Below are 23,294 nucleotides of genomic sequence, written 5' to 3'. Positions count from 1 at the left end.
CAAGATCACACGAGAGGGAGTGCTGCAGATGTCGTAGGCACAAGGCCGCACGCTCCACTGTTTTCTGCATACGGAATTTACCACAGTTCTATAAGCGCCATTATCATTAATTAACGGCAATACGCTGCAACAGATTGTTTATTTAATCATTTTTCAAGCTCGAACGCACAAGTCCAGTTGGGACTGTTGTAAAGCAACACAAACATTTTCCTGCACACTGGCTTGCTACTTTGTGTGTGTTACCGATGGCCAGCTGCGTAGTGTCGCATGTCAATTAACGGGGAATAGAACTCGCGTGCATGGCGGAGTGGCACGTGTGCAATTAAAAGTTCCGGTGCTTTTATAGCAGCACGTGTCTTCTGTCCAATCAGTATTGTAATACTTCACACTCTTATTCTCAACTACCCGACCAAGCCCTTTTGTGGAAAAGCCCCCCAAAATAACTTTGGGGATTCCACACTTTAACACCCCCCAACAACCCAAGACACAGCGGGTCTGTTGGCCAGACCGCAGGGCCCCAAGGCCTCAAGGTCGATAAAAACACCATCCGCTACCCGAAACAATATGATGTCAACTGGGAAAGTCCCATAGGAACAGAACTCTGGAAAACCAACCAAAAATCGCTTAGCTCTAGGCATCAGCCCAAAGCACCAAACCTCGCAAATGAAGTAAACAGGCTAAATGTAGGGGACAAACATGCATGTCGGACCTAATGCGCCCAACGACTTGGTAAAAAAAAAAAGTCGAGGCCATACCTTTAAATACCATGCCATTAAAATGAAGAACACTATAGGAAGGTCTTACATCCAAGATTTTTATATATATATATATATATATATATATATATATATATATATATATATATATATATATATATTCATTCTGGTGTGGTGATATAAGTAGGTAAACCTTACTGTTACCTGTCTAATGTAACTGCATGCAAATATGGTCCGTCTGATTTACTCATTCAAGGGTCTTGATCGTGAGCTGGCGCCAAACTTTAGCTATCCTAGATGTTTCTGTTGGAAAGCTGTTTTACTGGGTGCGTTCACCATTTCAAATGATCATCCGCTATGCGCCATACGTCTTTATTTCGTTTTTTATTTTTTTATTTTTATTTATTTATTATTACAGTTTAAGTTGTCATTTTCATCTTGCAAACATGTAAAAAATGTATGCAGGGGTATTTCGGATTATTATGTTAAAAATAATGTAATACAGTTGCATTAAAAGGCATGACGTAGGGTTAGCCCCGGAGGTCTGCGGATTCTTACCGCATTTGGGCCAGATAGACAAGTGTTTTTTGGTTTGTTTATCCGTGATCGAAATACGGGCGTTTGATTAAGGCACGGATCCGACTGGCAAAATCCGTGCCTGATGTGGCAGTAGATATGGTCCAACTCTGAACAGACTGGCCATGTTCGCAATAGTCTACTACACACTGCATATTGCACACTGGTCCCCGTAGTAGTATGCAGTATATATCCAGTATGCACCAAACGTAAACCATACTAAGGGATCACACGACCGTATAAATGTTCCGCCCGCTTGTGAAAGATTTTCCGCCTAAAAAACAAAAACAAATAAAAGCAGGAAACATGTTAACCGAGGCATTGCAAAATGCCGAACACTGTAAACCTACGCGAGGAAAAGTGATTTATGCAATTAAGCAATCTTCTGTGTGACAGCAGACTAGCGATGATGAGCCTGTCCACCAAAACTAGCCCAACCCGGGTGTCTATTCAAGTGTTCTGAGCAAGTGTGAATGCGCCCTGTATTCGAGTTACAAAATGTAATGTTGTCAAATGGACTGAAAAATCAGCTATCCTCATGAATTCAGGTGTTACAAATATTTACACAAATAAGTGCAGAATATCCACAAAACATGCAAAAACAAACTATAGGCATACAGGAATTTTGTTGATTCAGAATAGGGCTGTAACAATATCATATTTTCACAGCATGATTATTATGGCCAAAATAATTCACGGTAACAATATTATCATGATATCTATAGAAACTTTGAACAAAAATATGTACAAAAAGCTGCCCCTTTAATGTTGGAGTCAGACTACGCAAATTCAGGCTGATTTGTCATAGCCAGTGCTCGAACTGGGCCTCACCGGTACAGAGTTCTGGCAGTTCTACATTTTATTCTTTGCTATGGGTCACTTTTCTTGCATGCCAGCACTTCACTCCAATTCACCGTATTCTTTTCGGTGCTCTCCATATCAGGTTCAGAGTGATTCATAGTGAGCCTCAACTGTATAATCTTCATTCTCCAGAGGACATTTTCCTAGAGCTCTCCTAGTCTCACTGTCTTTACAGGTAACGTTAATGCTAAAGAACAGTGTTGGACAAATTCCAAAAAGGCACAAACCAAACGTGTGAGTCACATGACAGAGCCTCAACCGGAGCCAGTACTAAACACAGGCCGGGAACAAGTGAACAAGTGAACGTTAGTGCCACTCCTAACAGGTGTAGCGAAGAGCGAGATTTATTAAGGGCAAATCCATACTCAGGGTTGTAGTCACATTCCAGGGTCAAATTACCAGTATGAAGAGTTCTGGAATACATGGAAAACAGATAAAAAGCACGCGATAACAGAAGAAGGAAATAAGGCACACACACAAAACCAGGCCAAAAACAAAATTACAGGTAGCGCGAAAACACAGGCTGGAACAAACAGCTGTGCAGAGCAAACGCAGAGGCAAGGACCGGCAAACTAACGGGGCCGAACACAGGCTTTTAAATACGTGGTGTTGACAAGACACAGTAACGGTCAGTAAGTTGTGTACTGTTCCTTTAAGTTACGTTTACGAAAAACGCGTGTGCATGTAGGCCAAGCAGAGGAGATTTTGGTTTTCACGGTACATGACGGGCATTACTGGACCCAGCTCTTCATTTATCATTATTTACTTCTTTAGTAAGGCGTTATGAGCTTTGGATGTTTCTACAGTTCATGTATGAACCGTCTACAATACTCCAAGAGTGAGCCTATGTCACGTGGCGAATAAACCGGCAAGATTACTGTAAAACTGAGTGAGTCTGCCTCGCGTCTCCTCCACGTGCTTCACAGGCTTCCCTCTACCGGCCCCAAATCTCTCTGCTCCTCCGGGTCGGAGTAAAACGTAAATAGCGCTAACTCCAAACGTTACAATAGGTGCTACAAACAAGAGTGAAAACCAAAACGAGGACTGGAACGGGATCGGAGAAAAGCAAACAATGACAAGACCGTGACGGTGAAACCATGGAGACAGAGACGCTAGGAGGGGCCAGTTGAGACAACGAGGAGAAGCACCATCAGCAAAGACGAATCCACCGCCGCCGCGGCCAAATATGATGCTGACAACATTAGGAAAGACGGATGACATATTTTTGTGCTCATACATAACACACATCATCATAGAGATCTAACATTATGAAGCATTATGAGTGGAGTTTCGATGTTCTCTGTGTGGGTTTCCTCTGGGGTCTCTGGTTTCCTCCCACAGTCCAAAAACATGGAGGTTAGGTTGAGTGGAATTTTTTTTTATATATATATAGATTTTGTGTGTGTGTGTGTGTGTGTGTATGTGTATATGTATGTATACTGCCTGTGATGGTTGGTGCCGTGGTCTTAACCTCCTACCCTTTCACCTGGTGCATTCCCCCAGGGGCCTGTGGTTTCTGATCGAGAGTATGCTGTGTACAAATTGGCTGCTGCTTCTCACTGGGTGTGTGAGTGTGTAAAAAAAGAAAAAGTGATATTTGTAAAATGTCCTTGAGTTTGAGAAAGGCCCTATATAATGCGATGTCTGGACATATTACTCATTACCTCAAGTTCTCTTTGTAATTGTGTATATACACAGGATAAGATGTATAATATCATTAGAGGTCCATTAGTTCTTCACACAAAGGCCTGCTTATTCTCTTCAAACCAGCAACCACATCATGACCTCTTCTTAGGGGTCATCAGCTAGTCATCTCCCTTTGTTGGGGTTTCATTGAATTATGCCCACTGCACCTCCAGAAGGCTCCACAGTGAGGTCTGGCATCCCAGCCCCACCCCCCTCCATCACTTTAAACTACGTCACAGCTCTTTAAGCACTATGCCACTAACATACACAACCCAAAAAATCCACCATGGCCTTCCCAGCAACTAAGAGCAGAAATTTCCTCAGGGATGTTACCCATCACACCAAGGGTTCTCCAACACAACAGGACCATCCAGGCCTCCCAGGGGCGACCAGCGCCCGCTCTACTAACGCCTGCTTCATGCCACGGGCTCCACCTTGACCACTCCACCGTTACTGTGCATTACCCCAGCTAGTCTGAGCTCTCCTTATCTGCAACAACTGATCAGCCATTACAGTCCCTTTTGATAGCTCCTTCACAGCTAGTCTTAGGTCACGGCCCCTTATGATGTGGCAGACTGTTATAAACCCCCCACCCCCAAAACCACACAATTCTACTGTCCTATTTAGCTCTTGCCAACCACATTATTTCACCTCAGCCACCAAGTCAGTGTACTTCAACTTTTTCCTTTTGAAGGTTTCATCCACTGAAATGTTTCAGTGTTCCAACCCCCACCAACACTCGAAGGATAGACAGCACATTCTGTTCTTTGTGACATCGAGAAATGGGTCTGCATTCGTTCTCTTCTTTTCCAAACACAAAGCCACCACCATCACACACAATTCGTCTGTAGCCATGACTGACAATTTCATGACCCTCCTCTCCAGTGACCCACCAACTCATGCAAGGATGTGAACAATGATTGCTGATCGCCTCAAACAAGTACGCAAGACATGGCAAGAAATTAAGATCATACGGTCGCCAAATCTGACCATAGAAACCATAGTTGTGAAAGGCAAAAATATTGTATAGTCTGAACTATGTAAGAGAAACCAAACCACTAATCGTGCAGATGCACAGTTGAAATGATTGGATGCCATGTTGTGTGTACATAATCTACAGTGAGTAAATTAGGTTTTTCTAGTTAACATGTACTAGTGAAATACCAGTGAATGTGCTAAACTTAAATGATAACTAGATTATTCTTATTGATCTGATATGGATATAACTCTGATGTGTTGAAAATTCACTACTAGTCTTTCCAGAATTTCCATGCATTTCAGTATTAACCTGTTCATAACTGAAGTCATTTTGATTTTGTTAGTAGTTGTTAAATGCTGGGATATTAATACTATACTAACTGGAGAACATAGCTGTAATTCTAACATGTTAAATTATATGATTATTTTATTCTTTCCTGAGTTATTTCAGACCATAAAACAACTCAGCGGTTACCATTTTGTATAAAAGCATATGCATGTAGATTTCCAAGTTTACCACGCAACACCAGCCTTAGCAGCAAAAGGACTCCTGATCACTTTCTCGATATTACACTGAAATCAACTGATTGAAATGATCTGGGCGCATGAGGGAATTTTGACCATAGTTTTTGGATAATAATGTCTCTTTTCCAACAGTGCTCAATACACTTACCCCTCCCAACTACTGATAACTGCTTCTCTAAATATTTACACACTCAGACACAAGCCTGTAGTCCCGAATATGGGCACACATGAGACCAAATTTATCTTCACAAACTTTTTTCAGATATCTACCGGAGTGCATAAAAGGCGCAGCTGTCGAATTAAAGATGCAGGCAGATGAATTAAAATGCATATGCAGATAACCCTGAAGTGAAGGCCTTGTTAAGAAAATGATTAATGTCAAACTCATGAAAACAATACATTTGTTGAAGTGTAGAAAACCGTGAATTAAGAACACTGGGGAGTAAAACAGCTAAAGCTACACTTAAAAGTAGTTCAGTCCTAGTAAACAGAAAAGTACACATGCTTTTCCCAGGGAAAAGCGATGTGAGCACCCAGTAGCCTCAATAAATCTAGTGTGTTAAAATGATCAAGTTTCAGAGCTAGCAACAAACCAAATAAAAACAAAAACAAAACAGAATAGAGTAAGAAAATGGTAAACATGGGTCAGCTTAATCTGAGTAAACATTTATACTGTACTTGCAAATAAGCATTACTATTTAAAAACACATACGTAGAAGACACGAAACTACATAAATGTAACTACAGAAGTTACTACCCACCTCCGATGACAACCACAGGCCTATCTTTAAAGTGGGTTTCCTGTTCAGTAGATGGCATCTGGCCCACACAAGAGCCCGTTTCTCAGCGTCCACACCACTAACGGTAGCTGCAGGGGGACAGTGAAAACCAGTCCTTCCAGTGCACTTGGCTGCAGCATGCAAGATCACTTCTGACCGTCACTTAACACCTAATGATTGCTTTTTTTTTTTTTTGTTCTGAAACCAAACAACAATAATCTATACAGCACCAGATTTTTAAAAAAGGTTTATTTACAAAACAATTTAAAACTTTACCCACATTACAAAGTGAGCATTTCAGAAATTAGGCCTAGAGCACTGTGGCACTGTCTAGTCAACCAACCACATATTTTACAAGTTCAAACACCTTCTGGAACAACAAGTACAGCTTTTTTAACCCTTAAAAGGAAATACACCAGTCATCTGCAAATTGTCACATGATGACATGCAACACACACGCGTCCATTTCATCCATGTGATACAGCAAGTACTACCAGATGTGTTCACCTTGTATAAACTCATACACTCTTCTTTCAGGCTATAAAGATCAGTTAAAGTCCCATGAAAGATTTTTGTTTGTTCCTTCAGTACTACTGAAGGGTATTACATTTAGCAAGGAGTTGAATGTAGAATAAGTTCAGCTTTACTACAAAGTCCAAGGCTGGGCAACAGGGTCACTGACCACAGTGACACTTTCCAGATGATCCCTTCGGTGAAAAGTCTTCCTGTAGTGCTCATCAAAGACCCATATTTGTGGCAGGAAGCGAGGCCACAGAAGACGCACACTGACCAGAGTGGGTTTAAAAAAACCGCTTGGCTGTAACGCACGCACACACATTGGAATTTTAAAAAGCATAGCGTGTGCGGATGTCCTCCAATTTCTTAGACACCTCTGGTGGTGTGCGGTCCAACTCTTCAGCAACGCTCTTCTGTTTATGGGGATCCATGGAGTTAAACTGCTCACACAGATCTCCATCAATCACATTCTGCAAAACACAAGTCAGCGAAGTAAGACTACGAATGCCAACAAAAACGTCCGTTCGGTAAAACAAGTATCGGGGCTAAACTACTGCCACTTTATTTCTCTTATCTTTTGTGAGACCTTTTGAATAGCCCTTGTCCCATTTCCTGTTATTTTATTCTCCCCTCAAGAACTATAAAAAAACAGGCTATTCAAATTTTAGAATTCTTATTTCCTAAAGGGAATAAATTTGATCATATCCAGACCTAAGAAAAATCATACCACATGTTAAAAGAAATCTTCAAAAACAGATAAATAAATGAATAAATAGATAGAATTCCCTTGGGGGGGGGGGGGGGTGGTTTCCATTGTTTGGTTACATTTTAGACACACCGGGCAGAATATCAGAAGAAAATGGGACTTTGAGAATAGCCAGTTAAGGACCAAAAGACTGCCCAATTAATTTACTAGTGATGGCAAACAAGCGGTATAACTGTAGCCTAACTTGCTTCAGGTAAAGCAAAGAGGCTTGTGAAAGGCACAGGGGTGTGTGTGGGGTTGTGAATAAAAGGACTCACTTTCACAGGGAAGTAATAGGAGCGAAAGCTGAGGTGGTCTCTGCCGCAGAGCGGAGGGAACTCGGAACGCATGTGCATCTCCAGGTGCTGGAAGAAGTCGTGGTCCTGGGAGCAGAGCAACAGGACAGGTTTAACCCTCACAGCACCACACAGCGGCTCATGAACACAACGGACACTGGAGCAGCGATTCAGAACGGTGCTGTTAAAATGGATCAACCCCAAACAGCTCCAGAGAAAGAAAGGACAAAAAATGCACAGCACGAGTAAAATCGTTACAATCCCTGCCAAACTGTCACCAAAAATCCCTTATAAATGTCAATCTGCAATTCCCCCCCCCTTCATTTGCAACGCTCAACAGCATTGGTGCTACTCAGAACGTTTGACAGTGATGTTGCACCACGGCGAAACATGGCGGATGTGGTTGGAGGTGACGAAAGTACACTGAATTAAGACACCAGGAAACTGATTATTTAACGCCTGCACCAGGCGCTCAGAGAGCGGGGATGGCGGGCGAGGTCCCTGCAGGGTGCCGTACCTCATGGGAGGTGAAGGGAACCAGGATGCCGATCCCTCCCGACAGAGTGGTGTAGACGAGGGACTCGGAGCCTCCAGGGATAAGGGTGGTCTTCTGTAGGGACAGCACCGTCTCTCCTACATGGTAGTTCACGATCACCTCAGCCTGAAACACACAGGGGAACGAATCTATTTTAGGTGAAAAGACTTCACCTAATGAACTTGTCCCAACAAAAGGAGTACGTGTGGTGGCTTTTCACCTGTTCGTGCAGCTGAGACACTACCTTTAGTCAACAAGTATTTGAGTGTCTTGCAATTTGAGTAGCATGTTTCAAATACAGCATGAATAACCCCTTCTCTACACTACGGTACATTTCACAGATTGCACACACTTCAAACCTGGACGCGGACCAGGCACCAATTTGCTTTAAGGTGCACGGAGGCGTGGATTTCTCACACAGCTTTCAACTCCATGGGAACAGGAGACAGACACGGACATTACGCTCCACGTGCGCTCAGACTTTTGGCAGCAGGTCAAGGCGCAGACGAGGATGAAGCTCCTTGACAACGAGCCAAAGTCTGCCCACAAATGCCTCCGCCTACTCGCTTACACACCCAGCTGGCATGTCCCTAAATTCCCGACAAGTCATTGGGGCATGCTGGGAATTTCCCCCAATGTCCACCTAAGCACTTCCAGGCCCTGGAGGCAATCGTAATTATGTGTGGTGGGCAGAAACTTTGTTCAGAGGTCTTTAGGACCTGACCACAGGCTCTCCACAGGGCAGGTTTGGGTTTGGGTGTGTGCGTCAAAGTGAGCGCAGCACCAGCTAGACACAAACACTGCCGTAGAAACAGATGGTCACGGAGGACAGGCAGCCTGGTGTCCGAGGAGGGATGCAAGGTCCCAGGCCACCCTCGCGAAGCAACAGCAGGTACCTTCTGGGAAGCTCCGTTCAGCAGGCCTCTGTCCCACAATGCTTTGTTTCCAGTGGGGTCCTCATCCACATCATCGCTGGTATTCGGTGGTAGACGCACCTGGGAAACACCACATGTTACATACATGCTCACCAACACACAGTTAAAAAAAAACAAAAAACAAAAACAGGACCTTCACACCCAGAATAGATAATTAAACCCATGACGTCTGTCCTACAGACAAACCGCACGCAGGAAATCACACTTACAATGCTGATGTTGCCAAACTTGTCGGCCGTAGCCATGGTGTCGTAGTCAAGGAGACAGGCGGTAGTGACCCAGCGTGGGTGTGTGTCATCTGCGAAAATGATGAGCTGGTTCTCGTTGCGCTTGTAGCGCACCCAGAACAGACTCTCCTGGATGTCAGACACGACCACACGCTGGCCGATGGTGTAGATGCCCGTCACCATGTTAGGAACGTGCTTGGAGAGTGAACAGGAACACACTACCATCATCATCAGAACACATCTACTATAAAAGCCCTAACCGGTCCCGTTTATAAACCACTTGGAATAACCCTACTGACTAGTTAGTAAAAATGTCAAAAAGTGAAACCACACAGGCCTGGTCCTTTGGCCATTAGCAATGAGATCATGGACCTTGGTCTGCAGGCTCAGCTGCTCTCTGCCAGAGCCAGGAGCCATACCAGTTACACAGCCAAAGCACTTCAACCACAACAGACAGATTCCTCTCAGTTCTCGAATAACAACTTTACAAACCCGTATAGAGACCAGCAGCCACCCATACCCATGAAAACTGGCTAAAACTATCCATCACTACTCACTCAGGAGATTCTCTCTGTAGACAAGGGAAAAGAAAAATCATAATCTATAAAGAATGTCTACAAAAACAGTTTGAATAAAAAGGTTGTGCCTCATGGAAACCTGTGCTAGGGGAAGGAAAATCTTACTACACATCGAGTCACGTTCGCTTGGTAGGTACTTCGTGTGCAGTGGCAGTTAGTCCTCAGCTGTACAGCCCCCAACCCCAAACCCTGCTTCTGTTCCCAAATGAAATCCCTCTTCCAGTTGCCTTGTGCACAAAAATCAGCTTCGTACTGCCCCCTACCAGGCGGCAGGTGTAGACGAAGCCGTCGCAGACGGAGCGCGTCTCTGGCCACGCCCACCAGCACATACCAGCCTCAAACCGATATTTGTATGTCACACACACACACACACACACACACCCACCTTGTTTTCACACTTGCGCAGCAGTTTCTTTTTGCCCAGGTCGTAGACACGCAAGAGTTTGCCCACGCCTACCAGCACCCTGCCCTGGAAGGGGGAGATGGCCAGGGGTACGTCCTCCACCGCGGTCTGCCGGGAAGCCACACGAGAACATTAGTTCCATCTTGGGGGGAAAAGGTCTGCGCAATCAAAGTGTGGCAGCCTGTTCACACCCTGGATCAGCACGCGTTTCGGAACCGGACTAGATCTGGGTTTACTTTGGTGAGACTCCATTTGCACGTTTCACTAAAAGTGTGACCAGATGAGAGCTGGTCACATTTTCCCATCGGCATAAAATGCATAAACACACGCGGCGTTTCCATTTTATTTTCTGAAACCTACTGTGAACATGGCTCCTCATGGGCCATTACCAGTGCATCACACGCGGGAAAAACACAGCCTTGTTTTGCAGTGTGGCAGCAGCCAGCAGATGCTTTCCCGCTTGTGTAACTGTACACGGACAAAGAGGATGCATTCCGGTTACGCGTTCCGTTTGCGCTAGTATTAAATGTGGACAGGAATGGTCTCAGACCACCTCTGAATGCAGTCTGAGTGATTTGATCGCGACGTGTCTTGGGTGCGTTTACACTCGGCTTTTCATGCAGTCTAGTGAAATCCAAAAGCAAGCCAAATCGCCAAACAGGATGCTAATGTCAGGTCTAAACGGGCTCAAACGCACAACTGAAGCTCTGGAAAATGACTGGGGTTTAAACAGCAACACAAACTAGGTACGAGCCAAACAAAAGAATGGTCTCTCAGCTGACATGCTCCAACCTCTCAACTTCAGTCCTGTAACGCTTACATAACAATGTGTTGGGAATCGCAACTAGCGGAGGGGATTTCTGTTCCTAAGCTCATCATTAACTCCCACATGCTACGGAGTTCCCGGTTTCCCCATGCAGAGCAATTCCCTCTTCTGGTCACCTTGTGCACAAACTCCAGCTTCTCCCCACCCCCTGCCAGGCGGTAGGTGTAGATGTAGCCTCCGGCCACCGAGCGCGGGTTGAGGATCATGTCTCTGGCCACGCCCACCAGCACGTACCAGTCGTCACCTCCAAAACGGCACACAGCCACGCTGTGAAGGGGAAGACAGAGATGAATTAAAGCACACGGTGGAGGTGGCATCGGAGTTTAGGCACGAGTTGATAATTTTCCTAAGGCATTTATTTCCGGCTGGTACTATGAACAGAAGCCGCTGGCCGTCACTCATGAGCGTTTACCCGGTGGAGGACTTTCGCTAGTCTTTCCCTGCCCCGGGCTGCCTCTACCCACCTGAAGGCGGCCTCGTTCTGCTCCAGCTGGACCAGATCCAGCGTGCTGCCCTGGATGGGGCTGACCAAGCGCACCAGTGATGCCCACTGTCCTGACCCGGCTTTGGGGGCACCAAAGATCGCCTCCGGAAGGTTCTCATTCAAGAAGGCAGCAGCCATTTCTGCAGCCAGTTCACGCTCATCTTCACCTGCTGCCTCCACCATTTCCTAGAGAGAGAGAGAGTTATAGAAGCATTAATCCAGACACATTCTGACCAGAGTCAACAGTGTGACATTCTGGAAATTCCAAACTGCTGAGTCTCATGACCTTTGCTTGACTCTGACCCAGGCTAAAAACACCATGTTCTGTTATTAACTTGAGACTCAACAAATGTGCTCATGCACACACACAGTCTTTACACTCTTTAATGCTCACATCACCAAGCACTCTGCTTCACCCGGTCAACATCCAACCCGCTGAGCATCTCCGAGCGAGTTAAAAGGTACCAGCCACCACCAGGGACACACCTACTCTCTGGAGACCTGAAATGGCGCCCCCTGTTGGTGCAGTACCCACCTCTGCCATCTGCTGCTTGCGCTGGGCTTTGGTGGCCTCCGTGTAGGCATTGTGGTCCGTCTCAATGAGAACCAGACTGTTGGTCTCGGGGTGAATGACAAATTTGCGTGGCGTGTACTGCAGCGGGAAGGCCACCTGATTGAAGACGGCACCGAGCTTCTCCAGAGCCAGAATCCTGTCCAGAAACAGAGTTCATTCAAGAGTCATCTGTCACCACTGTCTAATCTACATGTCCATATTTAACACGGTTCACAATCTAATCACCTTCGGAAAACGTAACTTGTTTTTAGAATTACACCACACTGGCCTTTTAAGTTATGAAGGATTCCACCAATATTGCAGTTTAAATCCAACTATGACAAACACGGAAGGAATCCGTAGCCAAAGGCGCAGGAGCTGTGGCAGTCCAAGAACAGAGTGCTCAGTTCAGTGCAGCTGGAAGGCTTTCCCAAATAGGTAAGGTTTCAAACTGAAAGTGTAGTGTTCCCTGTGCACACAACAGTCTACCAGACTAACACACAGAGTTCAAATGTTTATAAACACTTATAAAAGTCTCAAGAACTTGGAACACCGACTTCCCTAAAATGCACCGAGAAGAAAGTCAGATTTAAATTACTTAAAACATGAAAACTATTTGTAAACCTTTTTACAGAAAATAAATACAGATGTAACCAATCTTATTACATCCTGAGATCAACACCACAGGAAGGTATCTGCAAAAATTAAAAGGAAAAAAAAAAAATGTAATTTAAAGAATACAATGAAAACTGAGAAACTGGAGGAACAATTCAAAAGAGCAGACACCTTAAATCATTAACTTATGAATAAATTAACCTAATCTAAAGAATACACTGAAAACCTTAAAAAGGCATTAAGCGAATTAAAAAGAATTACATTTAGAGTAACACAAAAAAACCCATCATCCGGAGTTAAACATTCCCAAATGGCCGGTATCGGTGCGATTGTGTTGAGCATTACCTCAGTGTGTTGGTGGAGATGGCCACGATGCCTTCAGGACACTGCTCGGAAGCAAAGCCGGACGCGTACTCCAGCGTCTCGTAGGAGAGCGGCGTCAGGTGGAAACGCGACTGGTACGAGTAACTGAGCCAGGAGCGGCTCGACATGGCCAGCACCTGTGAAGGACAAGGCGGAACGACACGCTCAGCGGCACGCCTGGGGGAGGGGCGGGGTGGGTGTTTGGGAGGGGGGCGTCCCACTTACTGCCTCCTGACCCTGCATCCTCACACGGAACAGCTTGACTGGGCGAGAGCCCAGGTAGCGGGTGCGGGTGTCCGACAGGTCTCCGGTCACCGGGTCCAGCACAGTGCGCAGCAACACGCCGTTCTGACACACACAGACAGGGCGAGACGTTCTAGCGGCGTACCAGAGCCGGTTTCATGCACGCAGCAAGCGATCGCATGGAGGCACAGAGTCAATCAGAGGAAACGTGGGCGCGTCACCTGCAGGCCGATGTTGAGGTACAGGAAGCCGATGGTGCCCTTCTCTCCCAACTCCTCCTGCTTCTCCACACCACCCATCTCCACGATGCACAGGGACTCGGGCTGCGCAGGCAAGGCCTGCATGCTCAGCGGCTGCAGGCAGTCCTACAGCCCAGCAGGCGAGAGAGAGACAGACAGAAACTCAGAAAACACGCATACTTCAACGCGGAAGATTGCGGTGCCGAAGGCTGGAAGCCCATGCGCGGAGCAGTACCGAGGGGTCGAGCGAGATGATCCGCACGGTATTATCTGCCAAGCCCACGGCCAGGAAGCGGGAACGCTGCTCGCCGGGCGGGACGTTGGCGAGGCTCATGCACACCACATCTGCGGACATTTCTTTTCTTTCCGTGTACTCGTTCAGCTGACCAGACTGTGGACACAGAGATGCCGGGTGACCGCTAAGCAACGCTTTTCCGAGTGGTTTTAAATGGACGAGGTACAGCAGAGCTTCCTCTGGTGCAGACATACCGGATCCATCTCGAAGTAGACCAGCTCCCCCCCAGTCAAGGCGATGACCACCTGTCGCTGGTTAACAGCACAGCGCACAATGGTCTTCTTTCCTGGGGTCTTCCACTCATTCACACGCTTATCCGCCCGGATGTGACGGATGCCGTCCGGATAGACCTGGACGGGGGGTGGGGTGGAAAGGCGTGAACTCCAGTCTACAGAGCTCATAAAACAAAACACCCCCCCCTCCCCCCTTATGGGAAATGTGGACCTAAAAGGACAGGACGTGAAGGGCACTTAAACCAAGAACACAGTAGACGCCACGAGGCTTCGCAGACCTGCACAAGCGCGTCTTCGCCCAGCAGAGAGCAGGACAGGGTGGGAGTGGTACCCAGGAAACCAGAATCCGTCACCTCTTCCACAGTCTCCCCGATCGACAGCACCAGGGTGGCGTTGACGAATGACACAATGATGTAGGCGTCAAACTCATCTGTGAAGTGAGAAACCACAGTTGGCCAAGACGTTCAAAGCAAGGATGGGCACTGCGGCTGCTGTTCAACCCCACCCCACCCCACCCCCACCCCAGCTAATTCCAGCACTAGGAGGTTAAAAATCAAAGGAGAACAGATAAGGCTGCAGAGCCTCGTAAATGACGAAGTTTTAACCTGGTCCTACTACAGACATGCCAAATAAGCACGCAATTAAAGTGAAACTACTGTCTCTCTCTGACCCACCCCTCTCCCTCTCACAGAGCTCATTCAGTACTCTCACAGGTTGCTAAACAAACAGCAGCAAATCACATGACTTCAAGGAATGGTGCTTGACAGAGACTTGACAAATAGCCAGAGCACGTCAGCCTGCCAGCAGAGAGCGGCCAGTATCCTCCCTGCATAGTTCTACAAGCGACAGCACGCCAGCAGACTCTGCGACTCGGTTCAGCCAATTCAAGAAGCACTCTTCTCCACACAAACACTAGCATGTTCTAGCCAGCGATCGCTTCTCTGATTTGATTGGTACGGTCTAAATAAAAACCCCACATTATGTGGTTTGTTTTTTGGTTTTTTTTTTTTACTAATGCACGTTTACACTCATATATATATATATATTGTTTATTATTCTCTGGAAAAGAAAGCTGAAAGTCACATTTCATACACGTGCACGTCAAGATCACCGTGAAGGAATCAACGAAAACTGGCATGACGTGTCTCACCTTTGATTTGGCATGTTGGACCTGCACATTACCTCACTATTGTGTTAATTTCTCTCTCACACACACCTCAAGGGGAAAGTGACAATACGCAGAAATGTGTAATTACCCACAATTTAACTGAGAGTAGAACAGTAAAATAATCCCAGGCAGATTAATAAAAAAAACAAAAAAAACCCCCCACACTTTTCTGATGAGGTCTCCGCATCAAAGAAAAAAATTTTTGTAAATACATTGGAGCTTCTTTCAGCATACTGATGCTGGAATTATGTTCAGAGGCAGATCTAGGAATGTGGCATTCAAACTCGAATCCAAAACCAGTCCTGGATTTCATGATCCCTTGAAGGACTGGGATTAGAATACCTCTGGGTGGTTTTTCCCAGAAAGTAGGTTCAACCAACAAACTCAACTAAAACTGGCATGGCCTACATCTATCTCGACCCTGGCTCCAGTCCTGCAGCGCGCCAGACCATAGCCAGTCGGGACGCGATGTCAGCAGGCAGGGGTACATCCATCTCCAAAATGGGAGGGAACGCGATTACAAGACAACGTCCATTAAGTGACATGGCTTGTGCAGATCTATTGTATCACCATAGAGGGAACTATTATTAAGATACTGAGGACTATTTTATATAACCATTATTGATAGTAGAAAAAGCCATCAGATTGTGAAATAAGGCCTTGAATTGGAAGAAAATGGTTGTGTCATCGTTTGTACATTAATGATTTCTAAAGCCTTCCATCCACACACATTCCCTATTGAAGGAGAAATTATAGGAATGTGGGTCTACAAGGGCTGTAAGAAGCGAGTCATGCCAAGATTCGGTATTAAACTGGACAAGCCAGTTAAAAATACTTAAAATTCTGTAGCTCTCTCGCTGACTTTTGCTGTGTTTATACCAACATGGGACAGCAAAAAGCACAATCCATCTCTCTCTCCCTCACATGTACAGAGAACCATCCATCACTGGGCACACAGACACACACACGTATCCAATGGACCCAAATGCCATGTTTTTGGACTGCCCATGCAGGGAAGGGTAAAAACATGAAAACTCCAGTCAGACAGACGCAAAGCCAAGACCCCAGCACTGTGGCAAACGTGCTAACCACCAAACCTCTGCTGCCCACTGAACCAGAGACAGCACATTAGTGAAAAAACCGTTTCCACAAACTTAACATTTGGGTTAGTTGCTAAACCTGCTTTCTGGAATACCCTCCTGGTCTAGGATGTAATATAGCTTTTGTCTTTATCTACCATCCTGTAGCAGTGGGGGGGTGGGCAAGCATCATGCATGGGGGCAGAGACAGGTTGCACCTGTGGGTGATTACAGGAAGCCTCCTTATATACGTATACCAGCTGTTTCAGTGCGTGACTGGAGCATGTGCAATCACCTTCTACGTGTCTCTTAACTGTCCACACGGCATTGGGGTTACCAGGAAGCTCAGACACAGCCATCTCTGAGACCTAGAAGGAGCGCGCGCGCGCACGCACACACACACACACACACACACACAGATATAAACATACATCACGTTGTGAAACGGACACTTCAACATGTAAGCAAGTCTCTGAAAACAACTGTGGTTTGGCATACCAAAAAAAGGCACCATACTGTTCAACTTTGCGCACACACACCCCCATACACCCACCTCCAGTCCATGTCTGAGAACCCTCAGGGTGGATCTGGGCCCTCTCCCGCACGACACATATAGCTGAGGAGTGTCCTCGTTGGCCAAATCAGCAATCTGCAGCACAGATGCGAGAAGAGAGAGTGCAGAAATTTAAAAACATTCACAGTGTTAGAACTCTGAACAAAAACAGGCCCTATTCTCCCCTTGAGTACAGATGTATGCCAATATGGCACTGAACTGGGCACAGTCAGCTAGCTCACTAATCAAACACTGGCCCCACACACACACGGCTGACCGGGACTGGGAACACTTCAAAGAAACTGGCTTTAAAATAGTTCTACCATGTTAAACTGTGTATAATACAAACACACATTGAGTTTGGACATGAAGGAAGGTACTGCAGCTGTCCATGTTGAGTACTCTCGCTGTGCTGGTGCAGTAACATCCTGGATGCTATGACACCCTGCACAGTAACCATCAGATGTTTCTACCACCTGCTGGGCTGAGTCCCCGAGTGCCATTATGGAAACACTTGCCGCACCACCAAAATAAAATAATTTGTTACAAGATGTTCAGAGGTGCAATACGTTACAGCTTCCTGTGGAGAAACCCTCAAGTTTCCCTTTGACTGGTGCTCAAATCCGTAGTGATGTTATCTGCAGTTGATCTGATCTCATCTTTAGATGCGTCAGTGTTTCTATTAGGGAAATTCTATAGACCATTATGGTAGACAAGATTAAATCACTTACTTAAAAAAAAAAAAAAGTACACTACTCAATTACATTAGTCATGTTACTGCAGGATGTGACCACTCGCACGCTCCTCTCCACCGCTGAGAACGCGTGTCCTCACGACACCTGCCGGCAAAACGGGGCTCAGCAGAACCAGAAGGACTCGCAACCGTTTCATTTTTCGTCATTAATCCAAGCACGAGCATCCCCCCCACCCCACCCGCTGCAGTGTGGAGTAGTCACACTCAGAAACTGTGCGTACAGTTTATCCAGGCATGCGCACACATAGCGCATGAACACCACACATGCACACAACCCCCCCTCCTCACCTGGCAGGACATGATGGGGGACAGATTCTCCTGCTCATCCACCAGCACCAGGTTCTTGAGGGGTCGCGGCTGGAAGAAAAACGTGTCCCCTTCTTCCAGGGGCATGGCAGACGAGAACTCTGGCTCGTCGTCGTCGTCTCCCAGGTGCGCGATCTGATACAGGTAACTGAAACAGAGGCCAGGACCAGAGCTCAGGGACAAACACGTAGCTGCTGCTAGCCACGCTTGTGTGAGGCCAAACAGGGCGGTTTAGGCATTTAGCTGACGCTTTTATCCAAAGCGACTTACAATTATGACTGAATACAAACTTGAGCAATTGAGGGTTAAGGGTCTTGCTCAGGGGCCTAACAGTGGCAACATGGCAGTGGTGGGACTTGAACCAGCAACCTTCTGATTACAAGTCAAGCACTGAGCTACACAGGTCTAACCACACAGAACAGGTGGGTGTGCAATACACAAGAAACCACACAACAGGTTTTTTTTTTTTTTTTTTTTTTTTTAAAGAGGGCTTCAATTAAAAATAAATACAGTAAAACAAACAGAATGAAAAGATCTTTTGGAATTACATGTTTACAGGAAACGGTCACGCAGAAGAACAATTCAGAACCGAGTCGGGTTCCTTTGTTTGACATTTGGGAACGCATGTTGTAACTTACTGGTTTCCGAACTCCGAGGACACAAATAAGAAGCCGGTCTTCAGAACACACATGGCTGTGGCCACGGGAATCGTGTCAAAGTACTTCATTCTGATCTCCGTGACCTAGGAGGGGACAACAGGGAGGTTTTTAGACAGCTAAAATGCCGGTCATATCACCAATATCCTAAGCCATAAAGACAGTTATCCCAGTTTGTAACTACGTACTTATGAGCAACAGCTGAAATCAGGATTTAAAAATCACTCAAATGTTTTGAAAAAAGGCTCCACGCCAAACCCCACACACCAGATTGAGTCATTTTCTATTTATTACAAAAATTCACTGTGATGTATACACACACACACGATATTTTTATTTATTTATTTTTTTAATCTGGGTCGCAGGTCAGACCCAGGCTACAGCTCTCACCATCTCCTCATCTGTTTCCAGGGTAACCTTGAAAATGTCTCCTTGCTCTGTCTGGGCCAGGAAGAAGAACATTGACTTGGTCTTGTGTGTGGCAGAGCAGACGAAGATCATGCCCCTCTCAGGGTCATCGAGGTCATTCTGACACACAAGGAGAAAACGAGACCGACACACAAACACAAGTCAAACAGATCAGATATGAATGCTGATGACTTCACTGTGGGCACCTGCATCTCCATGCTCATGTCTGCACTAAAAAAAAAATCAGCCAGCGTGAGGAAAGAAACCCCTCACAAATCACAAGTGAACCATCCCCGCAGACATCCTGAGATCAGAAGGCTTAACTGTCTCCAGGGACAGTGTCAGAGAAGAGACATGACAACCTCATCACTTCAACCGCCACCTTGAGTTACGCCCCGAGTTTGTATTGTGGGATAAAATTCCTCAAATCTTGAAATTCCTGTCTCTGACACACGACCACCTCCGTACTTACCCTCCTGCGTGGGATAGGACAGCGGATGTCAGGCTGGTCTCCAAAGTTCTTGTAAGTGATGTAATTCTCTGAGCAAATCAGCACTCCACTAGGGCCATCAGAGCCTCCCGGCACTGAGTTTCACAAGGGGACAACAGACGGCATCATTCGCCAACATCAGTAAATCACGTTAGAGTAATCAGCACCAACAGATTGCCTTTTTAAATATTTATTTAAAAGCATGGGTGAGCAGAAGTCAGATATCACAACATTCTCTCCAGTGTCAGTCAGAGAAGAGACATGAAAGTACTCATCATTCCCACATCACAGCAGTTAAAATTGCGGCCTGGGGGGGGAGGGGCGATACCTGTGATGAGGAAGTTGCCATGCTCCTCCAGTGCCTCGCTGTACTTGCGCACCACATGGTTGAGTCCCAGGTCCAGCTCATAGAACGTCAGGGTCTGCTGCGTGTTGGCTGCCGCCTCACCAGTAGGATCGTTATCAGCTTCCTGAGAGAGAGAGAGAGAGAGAGAGAGAGAGAGAGAGAGAAACACTAATGAGGGGTCTCAGCCCAGACGGTCACCGCTCAAGCAGAGCGTACATGTCCATGAAGCGATCAGAGGTGTTTACATTCTCTCCAGCAAGATGTCAGAGAAGAGACATGAGCAAACTCATCATTTCAGTGGTGAACCGCTTACACGTTCCACTAAAACAACTTCTACATGCAATCACTTATTTACTTCAACAGGCAAAACACACCATGAAGGAAGCGTTTAAAAACACAGCTGCAAACGCTAACGAACGTTAAACATTACTAACATTAATTCCATTCATATTTTCCAGAGCACAGGAGTACAAATGCATGTAAACCTTCCCATTCTCACCTCATAGTCCATTTCGAGGCAGGCAAACATGGGGTTCTCAAAGCCCACGTCCACGCCCACCACGTGGTAGACCAGGGTGTTGGCCTTGTGTGCCTCCAGAGGGGAGGAGATGGTCAGGCGTGCTGCAGCGTCCCTGTTTAGGATGTACACCAACTTCTGCTTCTCTATTGCACCTACGTGCACAGCAAACACCACAACACACCCCCGACGTTAAGCCATCGGTTCTATGCGTCCATTCAAGACATTTAAAAATCGCTGGTTCTAGACCTGCCCAAGACAGCAGCTGCCTGTATGGACGTCGGGCAGTTTCCCCAGCACTGGGCCTGGTTATAAGAAGCCATACATTTATAAGAGCTTATAATGACCCAGAGCTGTACCTATCATGACGGCTCTGCCTTTGGGGTCCACAGCCAGGAACTGGCCAGGAACGATGCGACGACAGCCACTCTTGCCGAAGGTCTCCTGGTGCACCTTCTCAAACATGTTCTTGGACGGCTGGTATTCCAGGATGACGATGCGACCCGAGTCACTCCCAACCACCACGTAGTCTTCCAGTTAAAAACAAACACAAGAGCACCCCACCAAAATGACAACACACTCTTACAGTCGACATTACAGTGCACAGAACTCAAGCGCGTCAACAAACACTGCAGTTGTGTATAGGGAGAACATCATGGAATAACGTGGCTATGGATTTACTGGCAGTGGGTGATGGTGGAATAGGAAGACACAGATGAACATCACGCAGCCTCTCTCTCAGTGTGCTGTAATCAGCTTATGCCATTTTGAGAGGCCAGAAGAAAAATAAGCAATGAAGCGCAATTTATAACATTTTGTCTTCCATCTTCCACTTCACCATTTGCCACGTTTGCATCTCAGACATGAGAAATGGCATTTGCATAACGTATACATTTTTTCCAAGCATTTTAACGCATTAAACGAACAGATCAAGAGCAGATTGTTTGCTGGTCTTAAAGCATTAACACGCACACAACGTGGGACAGGTTTTTTTTTAATACCTTCAGAAACGCAAACACTCCTCCAAAAACATTGATAATTTTTAAAAAAAAGAGCAAAATACACAGATATGCAGACAAATATAAGTTATGTTCCATGTGTAAACAAATCTCATCCTACAAATAACACTCAATTTGAACTTCAACACTCACCTTTCGTCCCACCGGTGAGTCTGAAGGCCATGAGGGAGCGAATGATGCCGAACACCTCCATGGTGAGGAGCGTGTGAACTTTGCCGGTGTTGCCATCAGGACGCAACAGTTCCAGAATCTTCCCCCGGGAAACGACAATTTCCTGCTGCTTGGTACCTACAGAGACAGAACAGTCGCCGTGAGCTGCGATCCTCTTCTGGAGATTCTTGGCTTTGACTTATTTATTTAAAGTAGTTGGAAAAATGAAACGATACATTCTTAAACCTTATTGGACAGAAGAACGACACATGCATCCATCCGCTAAAAGTGAAAGGTACCTGAGAAATTGCCATGGATGGCGTGAGTGATGCCGGTCGCACGCTGCAAGGTCAGGTTGTACAGAAACATGGCTGATGTCTCTGGACCTTCAGGCTTGGATGGAGAAGGCTTCCGCAGCACCTGGAACCCCCAGAATGGTGTGAACTGAGACCACTGAGAAAATTTGGACCTTAAGGGTTTTGCACGTTTGGGGGTCCTCACATTAGTTCCACACCGCCCTTAGCAAGAATGGGAACGAGGTTTCGACAACATTTATCTACAAAGATGTTCTTTAACCTAACCGTTGTCCAATACCAGAGCAAAAAAAAACTACAATTACTTTCACTGAGGCCTAATAGTGTGTAAACAACAATGCCACTGAGTTCCACTTCCAGCTAGCATGACGGACAGGGCCACTCACAAAGGTAGCGTGCTAGCTAGCGCATCTCTCCAAGTTATCTACCGGGAAAATGTCTAATTTAGGTAAACATTTCTAAAATATGTTCGGCTTTTATATCCACAACTCACCAAACTCCACAATTCACGCACACACCAGCTAACCGTTCAACCAGTCGCTCATTCATAAGTAGCCTACGCTGCTAAGGTCAGAGTGCGGGCTAAAATGTCTTATTTTGTACCTTAAGAAGACAGATTTAGCAACAATAATAGTGGTCTGTGTGGATTTGGACTGCAGGTAAGCAATTTACCGATGTAGCGATCAAGATGTTGCAGATTTCGACACGATGAAAAACTTCTTCCAACGCCGCTAAAACGACAAGGGTCCTTGTAGTGCCCTGTCGCGCTATATAGTTGGCCTGCTATTTGCCTGACGGGAAATCAGGACCGTAAATATACTTCTATTATTACTTTTTACAGTAACGTAGAGAAACTACAATTATTAAATAGTTAAGATAAAACATTATTAATGCTAAATATTCTTATGAATCTTATATAAATAAGTGAAATGTGCTGTGTAATGAAAACAAGTGCTTAACTCTCAATGGCTCAAGGTTGTACTCAGCCATGATTTTAAGTTGCTTTGGATAAAAAAAGTGTCAACTAAATGCCGTAAATTGAGACCGTCACTTTTTCTAGTCTTTGCAAGGGAGTGCACCCTGGTATGCTAGAGGCCTGACCTTCACTGCCCTGGAACAGGTATAATGCAAGACCCTGCAAGAAGCACCAACCCACCTGTTTGTGACTTGGCAGAAATGTAAAGGAGGTTTTGCATGTCTCTTGTTGTGGCCAGTTGATTAAGTCTTCTTTGTCTCTGGTGACCAATGAAGAGTGACAACATCCATGTTAGGACCTTTACATTTTCATGTCTGAAGGTTCTTCTTTGGTGCTGGTTTATGCTGAATA

General features: G+C 45.9%; 1 protein-coding gene across 1 annotated transcript; it reads right to left on the bottom strand.

Annotated features, from left to right (window-relative positions):
- Nucleotides 1-6,353: 6,353 nt before the first annotated feature.
- On the bottom strand, nucleotides 6,354-22,729 carry sf3b3 (splicing factor 3b, subunit 3). Its single transcript, XM_027023478.2, has 27 exons — nucleotides 22,640-22,729; nucleotides 21,953-22,073; nucleotides 21,636-21,791; nucleotides 20,844-21,014; nucleotides 20,467-20,639; nucleotides 19,950-20,091; nucleotides 19,604-19,716; nucleotides 19,114-19,251; nucleotides 18,706-18,809; nucleotides 18,050-18,215; nucleotides 17,008-17,103; nucleotides 16,750-16,822; nucleotides 14,486-14,637; nucleotides 14,169-14,324; nucleotides 13,915-14,070; nucleotides 13,662-13,805; nucleotides 13,423-13,545; nucleotides 13,180-13,334; nucleotides 12,202-12,376; nucleotides 11,647-11,852; nucleotides 11,299-11,449; nucleotides 10,339-10,464; nucleotides 9,358-9,570; nucleotides 9,110-9,208; nucleotides 8,196-8,339; nucleotides 7,661-7,765; nucleotides 6,354-7,107 (listed from the first exon to the last, which is right to left on the bottom strand). Exons 2-27 carry the CDS (start codon nucleotides 22,020-22,022, stop codon nucleotides 6,967-6,969), a joined length of 3,648 nt encoding a protein of 1,215 aa, XP_026879279.1. The 5' UTR covers nucleotides 22,023-22,073; nucleotides 22,640-22,729; the 3' UTR covers nucleotides 6,354-6,966.
- Between the last annotated feature and the right edge of the window lie 565 nt (nucleotides 22,730-23,294).

This window comes from Electrophorus electricus, chromosome 4 (assembly GCF_013358815.1).
Source record: "Electrophorus electricus isolate fEleEle1 chromosome 4, fEleEle1.pri, whole genome shotgun sequence".
NCBI lineage: Eukaryota > Metazoa > Chordata > Actinopteri > Gymnotiformes > Gymnotidae > Electrophorus > Electrophorus electricus.
Note: the sequence above shows the minus strand (reverse complement) of the source record. Positions and strands in the feature narration are given on the sequence as shown.